Genomic DNA, 27,740 nt, shown 5'->3' with positions numbered 1-27,740 from the left:
CAGGCTTAGCCTGGACCCATCATATCCATATGTGCAACACACTTCTACGTTTTTTAATTTGTTTTTATTCAGGAAGTGAAATTAAAACTTTTAACTATAAATACAAATGCCAAGGTATTACATGAGATATCTAGAGGCTTTATATGTTTTTTTTTAATTTCTCACAAATAATTCTTATGGAATTCAACATACAGCTGGGAAACCAAACAAGTTTAAGTTTTGCATACAATTACAAGTTACAGAGTTAGATACTGTCAATTTGCCAATTTGCAATTTCTACCTCATACAAAAAAAAGCTCAGGAAACAGCTATAATTTATTCAGAAATGGTAGAGCAACTGTCATTTCTAACAGTGTTATCTGCATTAAGCAAGCTGTCTATAACCAGGTGTACTTTACCACTGTTTACTCAGTGACATCACAAAGTTTTTAAATATTTTATTTATATACTGTCACCAATATATATATGTACTGCAAAGAGGGCCAAACACTTGCAAAAATGTCAAGTTTTACACATTTTTTGTGTATATTTTAACTTTTTTTTTCCCCCAAACAGCAAAGCAGTCATTGTTTTCACACAATTTCTTTAATTTGTCAAAAACCCCCACATAACTCCATCTATATCAAGGAAGCTGAAGAGCAAGCTTAACAGCAACTTTAATTCATATGGGGAAAAAAACCCAACCAAACTAGGTGTATTCATTTTAGTTATTATCTTATGTAGACCTGAAAAAAAATGACCACCAAGAATAGGTTCACTAAATTTATTTAAAAATCCTAAAATGTTTCTTACAAAAAAGCATTACATTCTGCATACTGCTCTCAACAGATACCAGGGACATGAGGCCTACCAGAATTCATCCCCCTTTAAAATAAGACACCGTGTACATAAAAGCAGGGTGTACACAACAATTACAGAAAAACATTACAATTTACCACCAACGATGAACAAAAATAGAATTCAATCTCTCTGCTGCTTCAAAATTTCAGTGTTAGTCTCGTGCTCCCTCCCCCCATGTATTTGTAAGGAACTAAAACATTACATCTGGTGGACAGTAAAGATTCCACTACACCTCAAATGCAGAACACCTATGAAGCAGAGGAATGTTGGCTTTTTAAACAGAAGCAGATTAAAAAAAAAAAAATAGGGGTGCAGGACTCCTTCAGTTCTTCACTAGTCTTAGAAAAACTTTCCAGAATACTGCTTCACACTATAAAAAAGAAAAAATAATCTTGCATTAGAATCCTTCAACATCTGCATACTGCTTCACACTATAAAAGAAAAAGAAAAAAGCATGTATTAGAATGATGGACCATACATCTTGCATCAATATTCATAATGACATTTTTAGAGCAGATTAAATTACAAATTCCTAACACATTTAAAAGTGAATAATTAAATAATTCTAAAATATCAATGGCTAATAATTGTATTAGTATATTTATGGTACATTTAAATATTAATACTCTAAAGCCAAACATTCCAGTTAAAACATTAAAATCTACTAGGACAGCCAGAAGTTAATAAAGCAAATGTTATCTGAAGCTGTTAATATTTGGTAGAAAAGGCAAAGTAATGTCAGCAAGGTGTGAAATGCTGCATAACAGCACCAAATCGATTTCAACTTGTCCTGTAGAGGCATGGTCTGTGCCATATGGCAGACTGTGATTTGTTGTCAATTTAGTTATCTAAAAACAACAAAATCACTAGTCTTCCACACAGAACTAGGCCAACATCCACTGAAATCTTCTATATTTTCTACAGGCTCTATATAATTTATTACAAGTACTTTTTTTGCAGCAGTTTTCACCAGAGAAAGGAGAGGACTGCTTGGTTAAGGTGTCTTCCAGCAAGATTAGTTTTGAGGGTGTCTTCATTTTAATTAGAATGGAGAACAGAAGAAAATCAAGGCAGAACTAGCAGTGGAGAAGTTAGCTTCAAATAGTTACTTAAAACCTGCCTTCTTAAAAAATTGATTCACAGAGCAGTTTTATAATGTACACGTCAATTTAAAATTGACAGTAGAGAGAATATTAAACGTTAACTTGCCTGTTCTGCAGCAAATATTGTGCATTTTGTATCTGGTCCTGTGTTCCTGTGATTGTTATTATCCGATCTTCTGAGCCTTCTAATGGTTCATCAATTTTGATTGAAGCTCCTGACTCATGACGTATTTGTTTGATTCTCTGGCCTCCCTTTCCAATAATAGATCCTGCCAACTAGGGAAGAAAGCAAAAAATTCATTTCCCAATACAACTTTCTTTCTAAAACCAGTTAGAAAATCCCAGCAGCATTTAAGTAGTTTCTACAAATTCAGTTTTAAGAGTTCGAATGGAAGCTTACTTCTTTACAGCCTAAAAACATCCCCTGTGGTATTAATTGTACAAACACAAGTGGGATAAAACTGGGAGAACCAGCCGCTCATTTGTAAAAAACACGTTACACAGTCCATCTCTATTACTGAGTATTAACTCTTAGTAAAATTGTTTAGTGAGTCTCTGAAGATACAAACCAATCCAAGAATACTCTTGGTGATTTGGAAACACTTGTTTTGTATTAGAAGTACTTATCAAGCACTCTAAGTACTTCTGATTCACTTCAATAGTCTGAGAAATAACTGTGACTTCTTTTTTTTTTAAGAAAAAGCATGAGTTGAAAGCAAGTCAAATTTACTTACATCTTTGGGAATTGTTACTTGTGTTGTGATGATGGGTCCACCAAGATCTCCATATGAACCGCGCCCCCCTGCATAAGAATAATCTGATTTAAGTGTATGCATCAAGCCCTTTAGTAACTATGTAATGAAGTACATGTAACAGTTTTACATAAACACTTACCATAACCAGAGCCACCCTCAAACTGTAAGAGAAAGAGAAAAAAAACCTTAAATAGTGAATAGCTATTCTTCATTAACACATTTTTGTCCTAAATATTGTATTGTTAACTTTGAGCCTATCTTATGCAAACATCTCAACCCTCAACCTGACTATAAATATAATTGTTGTGCTAGCAAAGGCATCCTGAGGCAAAGAGGGCAGATCAGAAAAAAAAGGAGTGAGTGGGAGGTCTCTCATTAACCTCTGTCCATTTGGACAATGCTCTAAGGCACATGGTGTAATTCTTGGGGCTGTCCTGTGCAGGGCCAGGTGTTGGACGTGATGACCCTTGTGGGTTCTGTCCCACACAAGATATTCTGTGATTGTGTGATTCTTATCCTGCCCTGTCAAAACCTGCCAGTTTACCAAGGCAGTCTCACTAACTCAGCTTCTCATAGACAGCTCTTGATGCTGACCTACTTGTGACCATTGGACTAAACAAACATTCAAATTACAAGATCAGAGTACAACCTTACTAATGCTACTAACATAGCTCAGGAGAAACTCAAGTCTCCAGTTTTGGTACAAAAAGTTTACCCAGTGACTGTCAATCCTCCTACTTCATCTACACCTTCGGGAAAAAAACCCAGTAAGTTCTTAAGAACAGCTCTGTAATTTGTCTCTTGATTCAGACTATGCTACAATACTTAATATGTTTGAACAGATAATCATGACATGAGTTACTTCTTTTCCATTTAAACCACCAAATACAAATCACTACAAGCACTCCTAGCCCCTTTTTATTTTTAAGATTTGTAAACTTGTATTTGACATAAGTGTTTTGCTTCATCTAATGAAATAAGTGCTCGAGACTCCATATTCATATTTTCCCACAGAAGCAGAGAATAAATACACAAGGTTCCCTTGAACTCAACTTTTTAGAGACTCACGAGTTCTGTGACAGGAAGCCGGGGCTGCCTAAAGCTGAAACTGCTAGCAAAGCTGGTGGCATCTACACAATAACATTTAAAAAAGAGTAAAAAAAAACAAACCTCAGTGTGCACTGATTGCAAGAGATGAGCAAGGAGGAAAAAATTGAGTGGATCTGCCCTGCAGACACCACAGTGAAGGACCGGGAAAAGGTGCTCCAGGCACTGGAATGAACACTGTCCTGCAGCCGGTCAAGAGAACCATGTTGGAGCAGATGGCTACCCTGTATCCCATGCAGGATGCTATGCTGTGACCAAGCAGAAGCTGCAGTTTGTGGAGATTCCAAGCCAGCACAGATGCCTGGCAGGATCTCTGGGGGACCCACACTGAATCAGTCTGTTCCTGCAGGACTGTACCCCATGACCAGGACCTACACTGGAGCAGTTCTTGAAGAACTGCAGTCCAACGGAGAACGCACTTGAGGCATTTATGAATGATTGTATCCCATGGGAAGGACCCTACAGTGGAGCAGGGGAACAGTGTGAAGAGGATGGAATAGATACAGGTGTGATGAACTAACCTGCAACCCAACATTTCCTATCCCACCTGCACCATTCATGGCAGAGAAAGTACAAGGGCAGGGAATAAAGGAGTGGAAGTTTAGTCTGGGAAGAAGTGAAGGGTGGGGAAAGGTGTTTTTAGTTTTCCTCTTTGTTTCTCACCATGATATTCAATGTGGCAGTAAGTCTTCCCCAAGTCAACCCTGTTTTGCCCATGATAGTAATTACTAAGTGATCTCTCTGTGTTCATCATGAGCTACAGACTTTCTGTCTTGCTTTCTCCCCTCACCCTGCTGAGGAAGGAGAGTGAAAGAGCAGGTAAACTGGCTGGGCAGCCAGTCAAGTTGAACCAACCACAACTACTTGTTCACAAAAGTTACAATGTAACAACTTTCCCAAAAATATTACTTACCATCTACCTTTTAAGATCAAAATGGAAGCTACTCAGATCAAAGTGCTGAGCTTGTCCTCGGTCCCTAAGCAACTTGTATTGTCACGTTACTAAGCGATACAGATTGGAATACAACATAATAGAGCTTGTACTGGAGTCTAAAATATGAGAGAATGAAGGATTCTGCTTAAGGCTTAATTCAGAGGCTGATCATACAGCATACTGCATACACAGAGACATATTCCTGTTGGTATTTGCCACAGGATTCCTTTTTGGACTAATCTGTTTCAAAGAAAAATCCTTTCTTTGATTACATCTGCTTCCCCAGACTACAGAACAACATAACTTGATAGCAGATTCTGTGTTTATGTAAGCTAAGAACTGACATTTCACATCAATTAATCAAAAATATTAATTTGGTGTCATTTTGCCATCTTCAAGATAGCACAAGCACCTGCTGTACTTCATAACTTCTACAGTGGAGTCACTACATCACTGAACAAGGGAAGGGCTACAGATGCCATCTACCTGGACTTCTGTAAGGCCTTTGACATGGTCCCCCCACAATATCCTTCTCTCCAGATTGGAGAGAGATGGATTCAAATGGGTGGACTGTTCAGTGAATAAGGAACTGGTTGGATGGTTACATCCAGAGGGTATTGCCAATGGCTCAGAGTTCCAATGGACAACAAGTGGTGACCTTCAGGGGGTTGGAACTGTGAACAGTGCTATTAAATGTCTTCATCAATGACACAGAAAAAGGGATGGAGTGCACCCTTATCAAGTTGCAGATGACACCGAGCTGAGCGGTGCACTTGGGTCTGGGCAACTCCTGGTATCAATACAGGCTGGGATATGAACTGCTCGAGAGCAGCGCTGCCAAGAAGGACTTGAAGGTGCTAGTGGATCAGAGGCTGGACATGACCTGGCAATTTGCACTTGCAGCCCAGAAAGCCAATTGTATCCTGGGCTGCATCAAAAGCAGTGTGGCCAGCAGGGCAAAGGACGTGATTCTGGCCCCCTACAAGCTCTGGTGAGACCCCATCTGGAGTGCTGCATCCAGCTCTGGGATCCCCAACATAAGGGCACAGACCTATTGAAGTAAGTCCAGAGGAGGGCCATCAACAAGATCAGAGGGCTAGAGCACCTCTCCTATAAGAAAACCTGAGAGAGTTGGGGTTGTTCAGCCTGAAGAACAGAAGACTCTAGGCCGACCTTATTGTGGCCTTTAGCAACTGACGGGAGCCTACAAGAACACCCAAGAGGACTTTTTAAAAGGGCATGTAGAGGGAAGAGAAGGGGCAATTGCTTTAAATTAAAAGATAGTAGGTTTAGTTCAGATATTAGGAAGAAATCCTTGTGAGGGCGTTGAAGCATTGGAACAGGTTGCACAGAGAAGTTGTGGATGCCCATCTCCTTGGAAGTGTTCAAGGCCATGTTGGATGGAATCCTGAGCAAGCCTGTCTAGACCAAGGTTCTCTGCCCACGGCAAGCAGGTTGGAACTAGATGATTTTTAAGGTCCCTTCCAAGCAAAATCATTCTATGATTCTATAACTTTCTTCCCCAAAACCTATCTGATCAAATGGTATATTTTCAAATACATTGATAAAAAAAGCATTGTAGTTTATCCAAAAATGTAAGTAATAAGCTACTTTTAATATTTGCTGTTTGAAATTAAAAAAAAATAGCAACATTATGAAATTAACACAAAATATATATCCTAAGTGTATGCATCTACAATGCATTAGTTATGGAAAAGTTACCATTTACAAAATGAAAAAAGGGTGTAAAACAGGCAAAAAAGAGGTATTGCATGCAGTAGCATGCAGAAAAGCATGCTACTGCACAATTCCACATTTCTATTAACATTACCTCTCGTCAAAGGACACACTATTAGGACTGCCAATAAATTCTGAGTCCAAAGAACAGCTTTATCAAGTGTTTAATAGATGCAAGTTGTGACAGACTACACTCAAGATCTCTTAAGAAATTCACCTAATCGCTTACTTTGTTCGACAAAGCAATTTTCAGAAAATAGGTTGAACACACTCACCAACTCTGGTGGCTGCATGTCATCACAAGCATCCACATGACACTGCATCATCTTCCAGACACAACATGAAAGGAGGAAGAAAGAAAGCCCAGGTCATACAGAGTTTTAGTGAACTTGGCAAGCAAATACAATACATACTAGTACAAAGACACCTTAACACCATAGCAAAGACTTGAAATGTTCTGAGTTAGACCACTCTCAAGACTCATTCCCTTTTAATTTTATTTTGAGGGAACTGTAAGTGGCCACACTCATGGTTTCACCCTTCTTTCTGTGGTATTAACAGATTTCTTCTCTAGCAAAGAAGGTCAGAGAGCTAATGGCAAGGTAAAGCTTGAACAAGCCTTTTTTTCTGCCTTTTAAGAAAACCTTCAAGTGCTATTACATATAAAAATACTTTGCCATGCATTAGAAAAACCTTTTATTTCTACCATCTGTTGGAAAATGAAGGTTTAGTAAGATTGAAACAAATAACTGCAAGTGATTATGCCAACAGAGGTCAAGCAGGAAGGACACTGTTTCTCATATTCTACCAATTCATTTCCATATACCTCATACAGCCAAGCAGACTAAGAATCTACCGCTGACTAACTATATTAGAAATTTAGTTATGTTTCTAAAACATGATATCTAGCATTTCTTTCTTTCAGAATTTTACAGTTTCAGCAATTGATGTTCATTTGTGCACTCTAAAACAAGTTTCTGAAACAGGGTGTCTTAACATAAATAACAAAATATTCTTTGCTGCAGACTCATTTGTGCTGGTCACTACTAGTACTAGAATACAAACGAGATGATAGGTGGGCTGGGTAACACAAAGAGCTTCACTTTTACATCAAGTGAAAGAAAACGCATGCAGTCCTAACTGATGTAAAATTCTTTTGTCCTAACTTTTTCTGGGTTTTATGAGTGACCTAAGAGTGAAATTTTGTTACTTCCTTCCAGGATCTGCATGAATAAATAGTACAGTTGTCATACATTCTTCCTTTACTAATTTTTTACATGTCTGTTAATGTCACATCTCTTAAACCTGGGAATTGTTTCATATTTTCTAAAACTTATGTGTCTTTATTCAAGTGTTTATACATCAAGACACACACATATATATAGAAGTTTAAAAAAAAAAATCAAGAACCAGGAAGCATTTGAAGGAGCAAAAGCACATTACAAGTCTGAAGACACTCACAACAGTGTGAAGAGACAGTCCACTTAACAGGAGACATTCTGATTTAAATCTACATTAACTCAGATTTTAAAATTTTTAGTACTTTGAACATTTTAGTAACTGAGATAAAATGGACTTCACACACTTGTTCACTATTTTCTACCCATCCAAGTGGTATCTGAGTGCATTTCTGTATCTGAGACACCCCAAAGAATGAATGTGTTAAAAAAGAAATATAGGAAATTTAGGATTTTTCAGCTGACAACAGCCCTTATGGTCCACAGGCATTTGATCTGGAGTAGCTACACATTGAAACATACAGTTCCATTCGCAGAGAAACAGTACAAATCTGTACTTTGGGAAAAAGCTTCAGAGCAGACTATAAGCCAAATGAACGTTTTTAACAGCAGTGCATAATTATATTACAACTGTAAGTCAGGCTAACAGACAATATCATCTTAAGTGAGTGACTCTACATTGGCAAGAGAAATTAACCTATCTTTTAAAATGCAAATTGTTTTTTCTCATCTCAATCTTTAAAACACAGTCAATCCTGTTATCTTTCTGAAATTCCAGAACACTCACAGCTCAGCATCCAGTCTTAAACTCGACTCACAATCCACTTGATGAGTCATCAACCATTCAATCTTTCTGCCTTTATGGAAAAGAGAACTGGCAAAAAAGTTTCTGTACATTCAATTGCTATAGGACTTTTGAGATGTTCCTCTATTCTTACCTTTTATTGCATCTATGTAAAATAGGATCCATGTGAAAAAGCACTTTTGCTCTCTAAGAGCAGCTTTTCCCATCATTACTTAGATCACAAATCACAACAACATTGATTTACTCTAGTTTAAAACTTTAGCTAGAGAACGGTTGCTATATGAAACAAAGGGCAGCACAGGAAAACCTTACATTTCTGGCACGACACTTGCAGCTGCAGCTTAACAATCAACCTTTCTGCTTCCACAGTTTAGGATACTAGAGTCATGATTAACTAAAACTGGAAATTAAATACAATCTTTGCTGGGAAGCAGTGCTCCCTTTAACTAGGCTATGATACTTGGTCATAAAGGAGTCAAAGTCATGAGCAGCTTCACTATGAAAAGGAAATAAAAGTGCTTTTTTGCACAAAAAAACCCTAACTGAAATGACTCCACTTGCTTGTAGAAACTCACATCAACAAAGTGAAGGTTAACCTGACAGGCTAAACCTAAGTCAAAATGGATTTTCTGTTCTAGCTGGAATGGAATAAAAATAGAACACACCACTGCCCCAGAGTCTAGCTAAGTAAGACTGTGCTTAACCAGATGCCCGAAGATGGACAGGCTGCTCAGTTTATGTACTCTAGCACTGGCTTTATTAGCTGCAAACAAAAGAACACAAAACCTGATTCTTCCAACCAATTCCTCCTGTTTCTTAACAAGTAGCAGGAGTAAATCTTTTTTTTGTAACTGCGTGGAAATCTTTAATTATTTCTAGTAAGCACATGACATTGTTGCAATTTTTAGTTCCAGTACTCTTACTCTCAGGCAGGACATGTGTAAAAGCACATTTAGGTAGCTCTTTTCATAGCTCTTTTCCACTTCTTAGCTTCATTTAAAAGAAAAAAAAATCATATTATGTCACCTGTCATCTTAAAGAAGGTGTCAGACAAAGTCCAAGGAGAAGACAAGGTTTTTTACTATAGAGATTCACTCTGTTGTGGTTTAAGCCCAGCTGGCAACTAACACCACAAAGCCTCTTGCTCACACCACCCACCCAACCCTCATCACGGAGGAACTGGGGAGTGAATCAAAACTATAACAACAATTTACTAATTGAAACAAAGTAGGAGATAACAATAACAATAAATAATAATCTAAAGGGGAGCCAAACCCCAAATTAAAAAAAAACCTAGTGGCACACAATACAACTGCTCACCACCCAATGACCACTGCCAGACCTCTTTGGCCAGTTCAGGTCACCTGTCCTGGCCATGCTCCCTCCCAGCTTTTTGTGTACATACTCACCAGCAAAGCATGAGGGACTGAACAAGTCCCTGACTTAGCACAAACACTACTTAGGAACAACCAAAATACCAGCGTATTACCAACATTATTCTCATACTGAATTCAAAACACAGCAACGTACCAGCTAAGAGAAGAAAGTAACTATCCCAACTAAAACCAGGATAACCTCCCAGTTTTTCTTCTGAGGAAAGAGGAATCCTTCCTCAGAACAGCAGATAACTGCTGGGAAGTCACAGTTCAGAAGCAACATAGAAGATTATCTATAATCCCTTGCTTTGAATCTCCATATGAGAGATTATTTTCTGTCTCAGCAAGTATTAATTTAGGATGCAACTCAGCAGTGGTCCTACCTCCAAAACATCTGGAATTACCAGAGAATAGACAAGAATTGATTCAAAAGAGCAATCAACCTTTCAGATTAACTACAGTTCTTCTCAGATAACATTCTATAATCTACATTATAGTATCTATGCTCATGTTTTCTAACATTTAGTGTTAAGAATGTTTGTATAACTCATTGTTCTGACATGTTTTCTGTAGTTGAAAAATCTCCTAATTCTATTTCCAAAATCTCCTAATTCTATTTCTGTCATCCTGATTAAAAAACCTGAAAGACAGCCAGTGCAAAAACACCTGCAGGGCTGAGCACAGTCAAACCTTCTGTATCATTTTTGATGGCAGAAAGGAAATAAAAGAAAATAGGTCTTGAATACCACTTATACCCCATATACTCCTCCACAGGAGGACTATTTGTATGGACAAAACATTTTGATTTTACCATCAGAACCATGCATATTCACATTGACGTGCATATGTTCATCAACAGTATCTTCAGACAGCACGCTAGCTGTGGTTACAGAACAGAACAAGGCCAATTTTAAACTCGTACCATGCCATCGTAACGATCTCCTGGTCTGCCCCTTCGGTCATAGGACATCAGATCTCTAAAATGAAAAAAGCAGCAGCACGTTAATTACGTTATCTGTATTATGAACCAGCTTGTTTATTCTAATCTAAATTTTCACACTGATGGTTCACATACAACTTAATATCAAACTACGCTAACCAAGTACTGAATGACAGAAGTTACAGAAGTACCAGTTACAATCCTGGCAACTTACTATGGCGCAGTAGGTAATTAAACTGCAGTACTTTTCAAAATACTCTTGTCTAATACACATTCAATCCTGCATAATCACTAACAACGTGGAAGCATGGAAAAAACACCGGAAATATGAATATGATTCAGGAAAATATATACAACATCAGTTTTTGTATAATGCATTTATGCAACAACTCACCCGCCACGAGGAGGTGGTGGAGGAGGAAGAGGAAGATTACGAGCTCTGCTGCCACCTCTACCACCACGACCTGGTGGAGGTGGTGGAGGTCCTCTGCGAGGGCTCATATCATCATAATCTCTTCTCGAGGGAGGCATAGGTCGTCCACCACGACCAGGGGGCATTCGATCAAAGCCTCCCCTCCCACGCATCGGAAAGCCCACTGGACGTCCCCTTCTATCATCAAACATCATGGTGAAGCCACCGTAGTCATATGTTTCATCATAGAAATTGGGATCATAAGGCTGGGCCCGTCCTTTAATTGGAGACTAATACAAACAAACAAAACAATCCCCCCAAATCAATTAGAACAATTACAACTTAATTACTACATACTTAATTACTACAGCAAATATGTAAGTATGAATTCATGCATTTGGAACATGGTTTTGATTTTACAAGGCTACTAAGAAAGAAAATGCTGATGTGTGACAGAGAAACTACTGTTACTTATCCATAGCTTATAAACTTTGTCTTCCTTCCTCTTCAATTTTTTCATTTTAATGATATGCAAAACATGAATAACGGCCCACTAGTACCAAAAACTGCTTTCCTCCTCCATAAGGTGCACCCCAATTTTAAACAACAGAAACAGTTTCAAAAGTTCCTGACGATCACTTTGCTGTTGGGAAAGTAGGACGTACTGAATTCAAAACAAACTGCAAGACATTGTTTTATATCTAAGATTCATGAATGCCAATGAAAGAATAAAATAAATTTAATAAATATTACCTCAGAGATAAGATCCAAGATAATCTTGATGCACTCAACAACCCTATCAGGTTTTCCACCAATAAGCACCACTCTGTCAGTAGAATGAGGACAACATTCTTGAAAGAGCTTAATGGTGGTCTGAGTGTTCTGTAGAAGAAAAAAATTCAAGCTTGTCAAATATATTTTAAACAACTTTATAAACCCACTAAAACATTTTAAAAGAAAAAAATCCAAAATAAAATTAAATTCAAGCTACTTAAAATTGCATGCCTGCTTCAGAGTTATCACAACAAATTTGAAGATGACATCTTTTAAAGATCAGTGGTAACATAAATTTTGTATGAAGATGGAAAAAAGTTCAATTTTCTCCTGTTTCCACTATGACTCATTTACACCATTATTTAATTAAATATTAGAAAAAGGATCATATAGCCATTGTGAGCTTACAGGCTGTATTAACCCTCAAATGAAGAAAACATGCTCTGGATGCTAAGACAGTAATATTGCCAGGATTATGTCTAGTTATCTAGCCTTTCTCAACCCATGCAAACAGGTAGCAGCCTATACCTGCACAGACCTGCAATGGCCTCTGACACAATGATAAAAAGGAAAACGTGTCTTCAGCTCACAGAGATCATTACCTTTTTTAAATCTTATTCCTTCACTGAAAGAAAACAATGGTCTTCTAGCAGTAAGAAGAATTAAAAAAAAAAAAACAAAACCAAAAATAAAGCTCTTCTACAGTAATATTCAGACATCTACCGTGGAGATGCTTTTGCCCTAGACCATTTTTTATGTCCAATGACACAAATAATTCTAGACTGTGCAGAAGTTCATTCTAGAAGGAGTGATGAATAAAATTTTAATAAAACAGAGTAAAAATCCTCCCTTTAAAAACAGTATTCTACCACATATATTGTATAATCAAGTCCTAGGCTCTGTCACCACTACTCCTTCTGAAGGTCTGCAAGGAAGTTGCAACGTACAGCTCCATCTCAGAACATCAGAAGCATGTACACAGTATGTTCAGTAGGAATTACTGCACAGAAGATACTTACACTGGCCTCTTATGAACAGAAAACATGATTTATTAAACAAAAGACAAATCTAAGAGCAGGAAGCAAGTACCTCTCTGAGTTCTTTAATTTTAGCACCCTTGACACCAATAATTCCTCCTGCCAAACTCTGGTGAATGAGAAGTCTTAATTCACAGTCAAAGTCGCTGCCTTTGTAGTGTTGATACTGTATGAAAGACGCATATAGAGAAAAAAATAAAATAAAGTTTTAAATATTTGGCATTTTAAGTTTTTTTTCTTCAAACAATGGTATGACTTATTGCTGAATTGTAAACCTGCATTTCCTTTGATAAGATCACAACTACTTACGCACCACCCCTCTAGGTGAAGTATCAGTTTTCCTTATTTATTGCATTACTTATTACATTATTTATTACCTTATACTGCACAACTTGCAACAAAGACTTAACAAGGTACTGAACAGTGCAACACTTAATATTTTGAAAGGGGGAAGGCTGTTCAAAATGTTAATTTAATAAACAGTGACAGATTGTCCTCCACCAAAAAAATGTCAACATGTAGTGTGAGAGCCATAACCCTTCCTTAAAAGGCCTCTGGCATTTATTTTTTTAATTTCCTGTATGTAAAAAGCAGAAAGTGATTCAGAACCATCTTGTTCAAAAGCTAATCTTTTACCTTTAAAACAAAATATTAAGAGACATACCTCTTCTAAAGTAGGGATAATCTTCTTCAAGATTTCTCCAATTGTCTCTATATCTGCACTTATACTCAAAATGCTGTTGAAAGCCACAATACCAGACAAGATGGAGTAGGTAGAAAAGAAAAAGCAGAAGTAAATTTTTTAAATCATCACAGACAAAATTTTAACAAGATACACTACAAAGAAGAGTTTACAATTAAGATTCCCCGTTTTAAGTAAACCTGTTTGCTCAATTTATAACACATGCATCTTTGTTTATGCCCAGTATATACGCATGAGAAATTTAAGATTAGGTAGGTCTTGCAGAGAGAGAAAGACAGAATGGGCTTTTGGAAGGGCTCAGATTAAGTGGGCAAGAAATTGATGCAGAACTGAAAGTAGAAGTGAATATTCATGTTCCCCGCCACCACTAATTAGGATACCCTCACTATTACATTACGCTGGCACACCTTCTCATATTAAAAGGGAGGATATGCAAGTGGTGAACGTTGTATCTGGAATAAGGTTATGAAATCAGATTACTAATGGGCTCTCCAAGAAAACAAATACGAATGCAAGACAAAAAAGACAAAACAAATGAGAAGTGAAGGAAAGCGAACCGGAATTAGCATTTCATCAGAAATAATTATGAACAGGCAATGTTGAGGGGAGCAAGGTGGGCCACAAAGACAGAGCGAAAGACTATTTTGAACCAATTTGATTTACAATGCAGCAAATATGCAACACTTGAAGCTGTGCTCCTTCCATTGAAATAAAATTAGTGGATTGTTTGGGTGGGCAACTCACGTAAAAGTTCAGTGACAAAAAGACTTAATGGGGAAAATAAGACAGAAAACTTGAAAAAAAACAATACACCGTCTATAAGGGGATACTATTTAATTATATCAAAGGCAGGTAATAAAATACATTTCTCTCTTTCTAATCAGGCAGTGAGGCATAAACTGTTGGGACATACCGCTCGGGGCCACTGCTGTCTGGGACTGAAACACTGGCATTGTACTGCATTGGTCATTGGCGTTCGTGGATGTTGGCATTGGGCATGGGTATTCAATCAGAAGTTGTCAAGTATGGTACCCGTTTGGCAACGAGCACATTTTTGGGCATAGCCAACCAGGGTTTTCACATGGGCGTTCAGGGGCGGATGGGCCAACGTCATGGTGGGCAACGCAGGGGCAAGTCGATCCAGTACATGGGCAACGGAGATATATGGCCAAAAAAACAAGGAGAGGGAAAAGGGGGAAAAGCAATAAATTTTAATTTAATACAAACTATACTCATTACTCTCAATTAATGAAACAAGCTTAAGTTGTTCTGAAGACTAACACAATAACGGATTGCTACACCGACTGTGGCTTAACAGTATGGACCTTAAAAATGAGTCACTTGATCTGACTAAACTACTTTTTACTTTTAACAAATGACGTTTCAGTAGCAGGCTGGCTCATGAGGGCAGACACAAAACCTGTCGAGACTGATAGTACTAGAACCTTGGGCAAATTGGGAAAGTTTGTATTCCAGACCAATCTAAATTATCTGGACTTAGGTGACACACTGATTTACTCCAAGAGGAAAAAAAAAAAAAGGAAAGAAAGAAAAAAACCGATAAAAAACCCTAAAAGAGAAGAAAAAAGAACAACTATCTGCCAAAGTTAGTGAGTATATGTCTGATTCCTGACCATTTCAACTAAAACCTCAATTCAGTTGCGGTAGTTGCTGAACTTAGTTGAAACTGATTTGTAATGATAAGTTGCCAAATCTTATGTTGAATAGAGTCTTGATAGGAAAAATTGTTGAAATTGCAGCTGATGTTAAGAACAGGAGGTACAAATGGAATTTAAGAAGAGTTGCCAAGTTTTATAAATACACAACATTAACGCTCAGCATGTGCCTAATCACAAGAGTTAACCCACTGTAAAGTGTGAACGGGCAGTAAGTCATGACCATTTAAAAATGCTTCCAAGTAACAGAACAGAATTCTCCCTTAGTGTTTTATACCCATATTTAAAGAAAGAAACCTTAATGTTTTTGTTCTTCATGTGCAAGCTGTTAAGGAACAGATGGATGATGTCATATTGCTCTTTTTAAGGAAGTTAGACAAGTCCTCTATCACTGGGTTAAGCCAGCCACCTGCAATGGTTTCAGCAGTACTATAATTGATTCACACGTACGGGAAATGGTACTATTAAGGGGCTTAAGCTTTGTCAACATTTTTAATTAGGATGTTAACTTGCTTGAAGTGTGTAATTCAGTAGAATTCTATTAAAAAGTGAAGAGATTTAATATAAACCTCTCATCCCACGAGTCAGGCTGGGTTTTAACTGCAATAGAAATTGAAGAACTAAGTTATCTACTCTAACACTCAATACGAATGGCTTGTAACTTGACTATTGATGCCTACGGAGTTGAATTGCTCCCATTTCTAGAAATGCACGCAATCAAGTTTTCGATGTAGTGCTCTGAAAGAACTGGTGTTAAATTAGTTCAAACTCATATATACTCACATCTGTACGAAGTGCTTTAATATTTTTGCCACCTTTTCCAATCACAGCTCCAGCATTCTGGAAAATAGTTTTCAAGAAGTTAAGTTATGACAGCACAGCACAGACTACATTTTTGAACTCAAGACTAAAAAGGGTAAATCTATTTTTGCATTACCCTGCTGGCCCAAGACATGAGGGCAGGCAAGCACTCCTTTAGAAAGGTTCAAATCAAATTGAAACAAACGGATACAGTTTATCCATCTTAAAAAAAATGATGACTAAAAGCTCTTACTACCACCAAACAGCAGAGAAAAAAATACTCAGTTTTGCCACTAATATTTCAATTCCAAACGAAGTTTCTAGGTAATTCTGCCCATGCTAAACTTATCTCATAGATTGTATCCCTTGCAAAAAATACCATATGAATGTAATATAGGTCAATGATTTGCTTGATTTAATTGATAATTTTGTATTTTTTCTTTTTTAAGAAGTACCTTCGCAAATTTCACTTTTGTGCTCCCAATATTTGATAATTCCAAGGGCTAATTTTGGTTTATGCCTCTGTAATGTAATTATTTTCTCAGAGCAATATATTCTGAAAAAGGTTAAAGTGAATGTTAACAGCCACCTACTTCATTCAAGCTATCAGGAATAAACTGGCACATAGTGAAGAACAGTAATTGCAAAACTAAATTTTTACCAGGTTCTCTCAAGGATTACATACAAAATATTGCTTTTATTACACAGATCATACTTATGCTAAAAGCATGCAAAACATTTCATGGTACTCCATGTAAATCAACTATTGGTCAGAAATGGCACATGGAGTTAAGGCAACATTCTTCCATGCCAACACAAAAGACTGAGATACTTTAGAAACGACAAGTGATCCTGGAGCAAGTGCAAACAACAGAGGAAACTCATGTATAGCAACTTTTAACTATTTACACTTGTCAACAAAATCCCTGCAAATCCTGAAGTATTACTCCCACATTTCTTCCTGTTGACACAGTTCAACAAGTTCAGTAGATCTGTTCAGGAAGGTTACTAAAATCATACATTTTCATATGTCATATTTAATTTATGATCATTAGCTCAAAATTCCCTAAACAGCTTCTCTTCCAAAGACTCATAGACAGTCGTTTCTCTCAAAATAACAACATTCTACTCAAATGCAGACCTTATGATTTCTGTTGCTCTACTTCTTCAGCAAATAAATCCTTAAAAAAAACCCGTATTGATCCTTCAGGACTTACCTTTTTAAAAGAACCCCTGTAGACAATTCCATTGCAATACTCTTGCAACTATCACTCATACACACTGAAAGTTATTCTAATAAGTCACCTCATTTTAAATAAAGCACATATGCTTTCTAAACTTCTATCTCAACATACACTCTGTCATCATCTTGAACAATGCTACATGCAAAAATGGTAACAACAAGAAAGCGTACTTTGCTCTGCAGCAAGATGCGCAGTTCCACCATTTCATCTGTGTTTCGAGATCTTTTGAAGGCCTGCTCTTCCTCCATATCTTCTGCAGGACGTTTGCCTGTAGAGAGGTCCATAGGGGGGAAACATAAACACTTATTTAACTTTCTAAGTTGCAATAAAATGGAATACATGCCAAATTCATGCTCTGTACTACTAATACATTCTTTCATACTGGTCCAAAACCAATTACAAAAGCCTGTTCTGAGAGTCCATAGCATGGAAACAAGTCTTTATTCATCAGCTTTCTTACTGGCTAATTACTAAAAACGCATTTAAAAGATCTATGAACTTCGGCTTAAATGAGAATGTTGTTGAGAAGTTCATGACACATTTTTTAAAGCAGTGAAGTATCACCTACTTCATATTTACTTATAATTTACAATATATAATTAATAATTGGGGAAAACCTTTCAGGTATAAAGCTACAATGTAGTTTGTCCAACACTAAAATACTGGTGAAATAATAGTAAAGTAGCACTTCAGATACTGTTTGGGAAAAACTGGCACAAATCAGCAACAGTGATGTCCTAGCTTCCTTGGTAATTATTCCCAAGAAATTCTGCATGAAGCGCTTTCGAGTATTTCTCATATTGGTATTCCTGCATGTAACAACTGCAATAAACAAAAAAATGGATACAGTGGATATTCTTACATGTTCACATTCTCCACACAGCTTTGAAATACTTTTTAACCCTTAGTCATAACTTTCAGTTACTTATCTCATGTCTAAAAGATGCCAACAGAAAGATTATGTCTTTATGCTTCAAAAAATATGTAATGCCACAGTCTAATTAAGACTAAAAATATTTAATACAGAATGCAAAACTACTGCTGATACAAACACATGGTAAAGTTAAATCATTACAGCATTATTAGAAATATTTTAAAGAGGTTCTTTCTAAAAAGAAATAGTCCTTTAAAACATTTACCATTTGTCTCCGTGTTGGTAAAGGTCTCTTCCTGTTGTTCAGTCTCCATTGCCTTTTTTTCTTATGTGGGCAAGCAAAACCTGTTGAAAAATAAAAAAGATGGTACATCTAAGTCTGTCAAAAGGCAAACTGTACATCATGCTGAAGCAAAAACAGTAACAAAAATAAATGCCTGCTGCTAGAACTTACCGCTATTATATATCCTTGCAGAGAAAAACTCAGGTATTCTGGGCGGGATCAAAATCCAACAGCCTATTGCTTCAAGAGCCTATGAAAACAGCATATATCAGTTGTGAGTCTCCTCACATAACAGCTCTGATTCTCACTACAACCAAAACACAGAGATTTGACCTAAGCTGTCACAAATCTTTTCTTTATAAAAGAAAAAGCATACCCAAGATAAACACACCACTAAGAGTAGATAAAAGTCAAGTCTGTAGACTTACATAAACTCTTACTGTCTGAATTACAGTTTTTGGGCACACGATAGTTTTAAGTAACACAGTTACTAAAAATTATTTTGAGAAATTTAAAGTGAACTGCATTCAGCTCTTATTTTTAACATGTTATATGATACATGTGCCTTGGTTTCACTTCATAAAAGGACAGTACATAAGAATCTGCTCCTGTTGTTCAGGTATACACAACTTAAACTTGAAAATAAACCCCTATTACGGTAATTGTCAGGATTACTTTTACAAATTTTCTACCAACATACTAACAAGCATTTGAGCATGCCTGCCAATCAAGTATAACTGATGAACAAAATACAAATTACAACTTCTACCTACACTAAAAAAATCTCTTTTTAGAAATACCATCCTCTGCGTATAATCGCCATATAATCCTCCGTGCACACACAAGAACTCCAAAAGCAACTGAATCTCACTATGATTTTCTTAAATAGATTGCAACCTGCTACTTTTAAGTTTATCTTGGAATGCTAATAAATCACATTAGAGAGAAGTGCAAACAAAATAAATAATTTTGCTACTTATTATCTTAAGAAATGTGATTTACAGGCAATGCAGCAAAATCATCATATGTTTCCCTTCATATTGCACTAATTTCAAGTGCCCCAACAAGTGGCAGGCACTCATTGTGGTACCAACAGAAAAAAACAAAACCAAAACGTGACTGTAACTTTATAAACACACTCTCAGACAGCTGCGTAACTGCTGCCCCGCCTGTAGGAGCTAACAGCATGCACTGCCTTCCCAGGCAATTGAAACGAGCTAACGGGCACGCAGAGTTAACGATACCGGCATCTCAAGCATACGTTGCCAAAATCTGCGCTGCTACGCGTACGAAGAGTAGGGAACGACCAGTTACGGTGTAATAGCCTTCTCGGACCCTGGTTAATCTATTTCCAACTATCCCAAGAATTTCAGGGCTGCAGGGGGCGAACTGTAATATCAGTTACAGTTACAATTCACGGCTCAGTCTCCCCTAGTCAAACCTGCCTATACGTCAGGTGCTCTCCAGTCTCGTTCAACTGGGTAAATCGAGGACGTTAAAATCACTAATTGAGTCGAGTCTCTTAAAAACACCGAAAGGCTAAAGCGGCCACGAGAAGCGGGACCATCGACCACAGACCTAAGAGCTGGGAAACGCCAGCGCGCCTCAGTCCCGCTCCCTCCAGGACACAGCGACTCTTGCCACATGCCTGCCTGCCTGCCTGCCTCCCTCCCTCCGTCTTCCCTTCCTTTCCCTGAGCCTCCAGCCGCCCGCCCGGCGCAGCAGGGAGTGCGGCGGGAGCAGCGGCGCCGCAGAGCACCCGCGAAGCAGCAGAAATGGCGCCCTCCGAAATGGCGCCCGCCCGCCCGGCCACGGCGAGGCGGAGCCGGCAGCGGAAGGGTCGCCGCCACCACCACGCGGCCGCGGGGAGAGTTAGCCGGTTCTACCCGGGCGGACACAAAGGAGGCGTCCGGCGGCCCGAGGCACGACGGAGCGGGGTAGCCCCGCCAGCGCGGGAGCTCCGCCCGCCCCCGACAGCGGCGCGGCCGCAATGGGCTCCCGCGGCTAAGCGCGGCCCGGAGCGCCCTTCCTGCGCCCGCCATAATCCGCCACAGCAGCTCGCCCCGGGCACAAACGCAGCAAGGGCGGGCACGGGAGGGCGGCGGCCGCTCCTCCGCCCTTGAAGCGCACCCGCTGGCGCTGCGGAATCCGCGCTGGCCGGGCGGCAGCGCCCACGGCCGAGCTGCCCGCTGTCCCCGCGGGGCACGAGGGAATTATGCCGAGATGGCGACACCCCACTCTCTTCCACGCAGACCCCACCCCGCTGCACCGCCATCCCCTTTGGAGCTCACGGGAGCCCCGAGACCGCGGCGGCCCCGGGGGCTGAGGCCCGCGACAGCGGCCCCAGGCCCTCCCGCACGCTGTGTCACGCAGCGGCGCCGAGCGGGACCCGGCGGCAGCTCTGACGGCCTAGGAGGGGCCCGGATCGGCCTGCACCCTCCTCCCGCCCTCTCCTCCTCCTCGCCCGCCTCGGCCACACTGCGCCGCGGGTACGCATACCTGCGCGTGCCGCCGGCCACTCCGCGCACGAGAGAGAAAAGACAGCAACCGCGGCCGCCGACGCGCACACCACCTGCGATTGGCTCCGCCGCCCTTCCCGAGAGGCGCCGCCGCCGCCCCATTGGATGAGGCCGCTGCCTGTCAGCACCGGGGGGGCGGCGCCCCGCCCCGCCCCGCCCTCCGTGAGGGACAGGGCCAGACGAGCCCGGGGGAAGGCGGCGCCGTCAGACCTGCGCCGCGGCCGGCCAGGCTCTCCTACCTGAGCGGCGGGAGCGCGCTGTCAGCGGCGCGGGCAGCGGAGGGCGGCCCAGGAGAACGGGAGCGGCGACTGCCGGAGAGCGAGAAAATGGCGGCTGCCAAAACCCCGCCTTGTGCGCGCCGCTCGGCGCCGGCGACAGCGAAACTCTCGCGATGATTGGATGCCCTCCTCCCATTGGCTGTCAGTGCGCGCGGCGTTTGTGTGGCGCGCAGGCCGCCAGGGAGCCCCGGGAACGGTGAGTTGGGGGCTCCGCGCCGGGGGCTGTGGGGAGCGACCCCACCACCTCTTCCCGCCTCTATTCCTCTCCCTCCCTCCCCCCTGTCACCTGCTGAAAGCTTGTGCAAAAAACCAACCAAACCTGGTGCTCCTTAAATATTCTTACGATACTGCTTGTTTTCTGTGTGGTCTGCTGAACTCCTCGATCGCCCTTTCTAAGAGATTGAACATGATCCAGGCACAGTTAGGCAGCCTTATATCTTTTTAATGTTTGTATCAGTGATCTGGATGCAGGAGTTAAATGCACTGCAGGTGCGTTGTTGATACCAGATTGGAAGACCCTGTTGACTCTTTCGAGGGACAAGAGCTTTGCAGAAGCATCTGCGTGGATTGGAACACTGGGCAATTGTCAATGGCACTAAATTCAACAAGAACAAATACCAGATTCTGCCCCTGGGATGGAGTACTGCTGGACACAAGTATAAACTGGGAGAGGAGTGTCTGGAGAGCAGCCACTACACCCTACAGAGGGATCTGGGGGTGCTGGTGGGCAGCAGCTCAGTGTGAGTCAGCAGTGTGCCCGGGCAGCCAGGAGGGCAAACCCCATCCTGGGGTGCATCAGACACAGCATCAGCAGCTGCCAAAAGCGGATCATCCCGCTGTACTCAGCCGTGGTGTGGCCTCACCCTGAGTCCTGTGTGCAGCGCTGGGCCCCTTCTCAGTTTGAGAAGGACGTGAAGGTCCTTGAATGGTCCACAGGAGGGCACAGGGTTGTGTAGTTTGGAGAGAAGGGGCTGAGGGGTGACCTCATTGCTCTGTACAGCTTCCTGAGGAGAGATGTGGAGAGGGAGGTGCTGGTCTTTTCCGGGGAATCGGTGACAGGACACCTGGGAATGTTTCAAACATTAGGGGAGGTTCAGACTTGACAATAGGCATAATTTCTTTACCAAGGGCAAAGAAGTTGGTGAAAGGTCCAGAGAGTAAATCATGCAAGAAGCGGCTGAGGGAGCAGGGCTGGAGAAAAGGAGACCAAGGGGAGACCTTATTGCTCTCCGCAACTACCTGAAAGGAGGTTGTAGCAAGGTGGGGATCAGTCTCTTTGAGGACACAGACTCAAGCTGTACCAAGAGAGGTTCAGGTTGGACATCAGGAAGAATTTTTTCACTGTAAGGGTATTTAAACATTGGAACAGCCTGCCCAGGGAGGTGATGGCATCAGCATCCCTAGGAGTGTTCAAGAAATGACTGGATGTGGCACTTAGTACCGTGATCTAGTTGACATGATGGTGTTCAGTCAAGGGTAAGACATAACGATCTTGGAGGTCTTTTCCAACCTGAATGATTCTATGACTGCAAGAGGGTTCTCAAATATAGGAACAGGCTTCCTGGAGAGGTGGCTGATGCCGCAAACCTATCAGTGTTTAAGATGCATCTGGACAACAGCCTTAATAATGTGTTTTAACTTTTGATCAGCCCTGAATTGATCAGGTCATTGGACTAGATGATTGTTCTAAGTCCCTTCCGACTGAAATACTTCTGTTTGTGCTTACCTACTTCCTGAACTAACAAAAAGCTAGAGCTTATTAGCCACTTATGTCTCTAATATGATAGTTGCCAAGACTTGGTAGTGTTGCAGCCAAACCCTGGATGGAATCTCCGGATAACAATGTTTCAAGCTAGCTTTCTGTTGTAGGGTAAAAGCTTTCATCCAGTTGCAGACTGAAAGTCACCCCTCTATACAAGTGCTAATAAACCCCAGCTTGGTTCTGTAGTGTCTCTTACTTCTGTTCATAACAGTGCTGGTGAAGTGGGATTCAGGTCAATTTCTAAAGTAAACTGAGTGTTAGCAGCAACACCCACAGAATTGAAGCAGTAAAAAGTACAGAATATATATTAAACAATTTACTTTCTTTTGGTTTGGGTTTTTTATCCACTTTCCATCCACAAGAAATCAATTTCAGTTGTATGTTTCTAATTAAATCAACAGAAAAGAAGTCACTAAGCACGGTTGCTTATATAAATCTCCGTCCTTCCCCGATATTTTGCACACACTTCCAGCTAATTGCACATAATTTTTAAGCTGATTGAAGTATTAAATATTGGAAATGCATGTGAGTTTTAGTGTCTGTAGAATGTTTTTAATTTAAAATTTCTATATAACATGAGCATGAGACTTGTCATAATTTCAGCTTTTGTCAGAAGAGTAAATATGTCTTTTTGAATTCTGTTTTAGGGAATTCACTATTACTATAAAAGAAAATGTCTACATCTAACATTGCAGCAAGAGTGGAAACCTGGCTTTCATCCACATGGCATATTAAAGTTCCTTTGACATGGCTGGAAGCATGTATTAATTGGATCCAGGAGGAAAATAGTGGTAGTAATTTAAGTCAAGCTCAGATTAACAAGCAAGTATTTGAGCAATGGCTTCTTACCGATCTAAGAGACTTGGAATATCCCATTTTGCCTGACTGCATCTTGAATGCTCCCAAAGGAGAGTTGTCAGGCTTCTACTCCATACAGATTGATTCACTGGTTGATGTTAGCCAGCCAGCATATTCTCAGTTGCAGAAGCTAAGAGGGAAAAGCACCGTAAATGAAGAAGTAACAGCCAGTACTCAGGCATTTCAGAAGCCCTGGGAAGCAAAGCCTACTCGAATGCTGATGCTACAACTAACTGATGGAATACATCAAATTCAGGGCATGGAATATCAACCAGTGCCTGTCCTGTGCAGTAATCTTCCTCCTGGAACAAAAATCACTGTACAGGGTAATATTGCATATCGTCTTGGAGTCCTTCTGCTTAAACCAGAAAATGTGAAACTGTTGGGGGGTGAAGTGGATGCTCTTCTTGAGGATTATTCTCAGGAAAGAGTCCTTGCTAGATTAATTGGAGAAACTGAAAACTGTAATTCTGTTGGACAAGCTGGTCATGAACAGATTTTTTCCAGGCCTGTCGATGAATCAGAACAATCTCTTGGCCCTTCAGATGAAGAGCTTTTAGCCGGTCTTGATGAAAATAATGAATTTACTTTAAACAATGGAACATCTTTAGAAAGCGGATATTGCAGCAAAAGCAACAATTTTAGTACAGCCTCAGGTTCACTGACTGTACACAATGGAAATGTTTTGATAGAGAAATCTGGAAGCCCTTTTCCTCCTTCAGTTGAACAAGTTTCGCCTCCCATAGAATATGCTGATGGCTTTTTAAATGACTTTCCTTTAGAAGATGACTTTCTTCTGGAAGAAGAGATGCAAATAGAACTGGATGAAGTGACACCAGTGGTCATGAACAGAAACACAGGTTTAATTACTGAAAGACTTCCACACACACTTAGAAGATCATGCGATTTGTCTTTAAATGGCATGTGTGAAAAAAGTGATGTGAGTGAAAGAGATAAACCTATGGAAGCTATCAGCAAGGAAAAGAATTTTGGAAAAACAATATTTGATGAACGTGGAAATAGCATGAATAGCTTTTTGCAGCACAGAAGCGTACATCAGACCTGCAGTTCTTCAGATTTTTCTTTGGAAAATCCTCCTGAAGAAGGGCAGAATGATACAGACTTAGATGAAAGGAGATGTAAATCCCAGCAGACTTCTGACCACAGTGTGTTAAATGGTGATCCTGTATTTTTCTCAAAAACAGATCCAGAAACAGTTCAGCAGAAGCATGATTCACAGACCTTTCCTTGCAGAGCAGTAGAGCCACATTTAGATTTAAATTCTTCACCTTTCACATATATTTCTCTTCTCCTTGCAAAAAAACCAGAAACTGTTACAATTCTGAAAGTTAAGTGTTTTATTGTTACTCTCACTGGAAACCTCACAAACAGCAATGGGTCCTGGGGTATAAAGGCAAAAATTTCTGATGGTTCTGCTTATCTTGAAGTAGATTTTGCTGATGATATTCTAACAAGCTTGATTGGCTTTTCGGTGGCTGAAATGAATAAGCTGAAAAAGGATCCAGCTTTACGTCTAAAGCTTAGGGATGGTTTAAAGGAATGTCAAAAACAACTGATAGACCTCTGTTGTTTGATGACTATTGAGTTTGATCCATTTGAGTCTAAAAGGACTGTGTTAGTCCTCCAGGATGCTGATACAAGGCATCTAGAACAACTGAAGAAACGTTTGAATAAATAACACGTGTAAACTTGCAGACTGTGTATTAGGAAGCATTTAAGTTACATTTCCCCTGGGGGACTATTGGAAGTTAAATTTTAAAGTTAAATGGTGTGTCTTTTATCAGGAATTATAATGGAAAACTGAGAGGAGGAGATGACTTGTCAGAGCAAAAACAACAGTTTGTTTCTTATGATGATAATATTGAAATAAACTTTCGAATATTTCTGTCTTTATTTAAAACACTCATGCATCATTTTCATTCTACGATATCCCATGTGTTCTGTACTGGTAATCCAGAGTGGCAAAATTTGTCAGGAAACATATAACAACAAAAAAAAGTCTCATTATTATACTTTTTCAAGTATTTACCTGATTTTTAAAAGGAAGATGTAGGAGACTCTCAGTCTTTTCTTGGAGGAAATCAGTTGAGTAAAGTTAAATAAAGAATTATTGTTTAAATACAGTCCCTTCTGATTCTGCCAATCCGAAAACTCAAATATATATTCAATGCGCAAGAATCTGGAGTGTAGAGCAATGAAAGATTTTCTCCTAAATGTTCAGGTGTGGAGGGAAAAAAACACAATTTTATGCGAACATGAGATTAAAAGACCTGTATATTTTTAAAAATAAATAAAAAGAAAGAAGTATTTTAAAATATTTCATTAACAAAACTATTATAACATATGGTGATTCAATTTTTTGTCATGTTAGTGTTAATAATTACTAATAGTTTTGAACCTGCAGGCAAACTTATTCATTAACACTTCTGATTACTCATCAGCCTTTTCACAGAGTAGTCAAATACTGCAAACCTGTTGTATAGTATATTTAATGTTGGTCTTAATTTTGATTCCTCTTTTTTTTTACTTTCTGTTTTTAAAAATGTATACAAATATATTAAGGTTTTCACTTAAACTTTGGTGGAAGCTGTCCAGTCACTTCAAAAGAAAAATATACATCTTGATGAGTCTGTAGAGTATCAGAAACTATTTGATTAGGGTTTATGTTCTTTTTACTGGCCACCCTTTTCTCTTGTTTGTTTTTTGTCTGTTTGGTTGGTTTTGAGTTTTGTTTGTGCTTTTTGTTTTGTTTTTTTGTTTGTTTTTTGTCCTCTGGTTGGTTGAGTTGGGCTAGGTTGTTTTCCTGTGAAATTAGAAGAATTAAAATTCTGGCAGGGGTAAGAGGATAAATGAGAGGAGCAGTCTGCCCAGTGTTGATGTGCTGGCAAAGAATGTAAAATTGGTGGCCATTTTTTCAATTGGCCTGTCAGTATCTTTCTTCAGAGCCGTTTCTTTCTCTGAACAATGTCTGTTAGACCATTGAGAATTGCTGTAAGAGACCGCCAGTATTCCCTTACTAATCCATCCCAAAACTGAGAAGGACCTTCGAGACTGTAGGAAGTGTCCCAGGGATGCAAGGGGTGCATCATGGGAGTTGGAGTTCCTAGACAGCCTACAGAGGCAGATGGGCAGTGTGTGCTGTGCTGTCATTGGTCACATGTCCTCCTCAGGGATTATACAGAGGACTTTTCTTTGAAATAAACAGATTTGGCTGCTTGCCACCACCAGTCGAGTCTCTTTATATTATATTAATATACCTACAGAGACTTCAAGGAAAATGAGGTAATTTGCTAAGTAAGGTAAAAATGGAGGGAGGTGAAGGAGAGGGAATCTTGAGGTTTTTCACACTTGAGGCATGAGGGTTTTTAGGTGTTATTTTATACATTTTAGAAACTGTGTTGCCTTCCTTCTTCTCCTCAACTTTCCCTCCCCACTCGGAAGAGAACCTGATCAAATTATAACACAGTGAATCACCTTTGGGTTTATTTTCTGAGAGTTTTGGGAATTGCAGATCATTTAGAACTGTAACAGCAAAAGCTTTTGTCTGCGTGGAATCTACATTGCTGTATCTTTAGTTATTTTCAGAAAAAATCACTTGTTATTAGGAAACTGACCAAGCTTCATTTCTGACTGTAAACATTTTGTATAGTTTTATGGGACTAT

General features: G+C 39.8%; 2 protein-coding genes across 6 annotated transcripts; one reads left to right on the top strand and one right to left on the bottom strand.

The window, feature by feature from the left end:
* Positions 1–45: 45 nt before the first annotated feature.
* Positions 46–21,496, bottom strand: HNRNPK (heterogeneous nuclear ribonucleoprotein K). 5 transcript variants are annotated; one of them, XM_039380272.1, is made up of 16 exons: positions 21,398–21,496; positions 18,811–18,889; positions 18,622–18,701; positions 17,653–17,762; positions 16,221–16,277; positions 14,675–14,718; positions 13,723–13,795; positions 13,111–13,224; positions 12,001–12,129; positions 11,230–11,537; positions 10,818–10,872; positions 6,752–6,802; positions 2,838–2,859; positions 2,678–2,760; positions 2,050–2,219; positions 46–1,271 (listed from the first exon to the last, which is right to left on the bottom strand). In XM_039380272.1, exons 3-16 carry the CDS (start codon positions 18,668–18,670, stop codon positions 1,238–1,240), a joined length of 1,299 nt encoding a protein of 432 aa, XP_039236206.1. In that variant the 5' UTR covers positions 18,671–18,701; positions 18,811–18,889; positions 21,398–21,496; the 3' UTR covers positions 46–1,237. The 5 variants fall into 5 exon arrangements, with proteins under 5 accessions (XP_039236206.1, XP_039236207.1, XP_027577382.1 ...); XM_039380273.1 differs by lacking the exon at positions 21,398–21,496 and adding an exon at positions 21,139–21,327 and having other exon boundaries at positions 46–1,210; XM_027721581.2 differs by lacking the exon at positions 21,398–21,496 and adding an exon at positions 21,139–21,326 and having other exon boundaries at positions 46–1,210; positions 17,653–17,750.
* On the top strand, positions 21,224–26,652 carry RMI1 (RecQ mediated genome instability 1). The gene is made up of 2 exons (XM_027721568.2): positions 21,224–21,632; positions 23,846–26,652. Exon 2 carries the CDS (start codon positions 23,872–23,874, stop codon positions 25,753–25,755), a length of 1,884 nt encoding a protein of 627 aa, XP_027577369.1. The 5' UTR covers positions 21,224–21,632; positions 23,846–23,871; the 3' UTR covers positions 25,756–26,652.
* Positions 26,653–27,740: the final 1,088 nt, after the last annotated feature.

The sequence above is a fragment of the Pipra filicauda genome, unplaced genomic scaffold (assembly GCF_003945595.2).
Source record: "Pipra filicauda isolate LSUMZ 115617 unplaced genomic scaffold, ASM394559v2 scaffold191_size1418713_pilon, whole genome shotgun sequence".
Lineage (NCBI taxonomy): Eukaryota > Metazoa > Chordata > Aves > Passeriformes > Pipridae > Pipra > Pipra filicauda.
This window is presented reverse-complemented; position numbering and strand designations above follow the sequence as displayed.

Excerpts from the sequence above, each read along its gene's own strand:
- HNRNPK (XM_039380272.1), bottom strand. The coding sequence starts at position 18,670 with ATGGAGACTGAACAACAGGAAGAGACCTTTACCAACACGGAGACAAAT. Across the intron at positions 6,803-10,817 it reads GAGATCGTTACGATGGCATG|ATGATGCAGTGTCATGTGGA; the intron begins GTACGAGTTTAA and ends TGTGTCTGGAAG. Across the intron at positions 1,272-2,049 it reads CAATATTTGCTGCAGAACAG|TGTGAAGCAGTATGCAGATG; the intron begins GCAAGTTAACGT and ends TTTCTTTTATAG.
- RMI1 (XM_027721568.2), top strand. The coding sequence starts at position 23,872 with ATGTCTACATCTAACATTGCAGCAAGAGTGGAAACCTGGCTTTCATCC.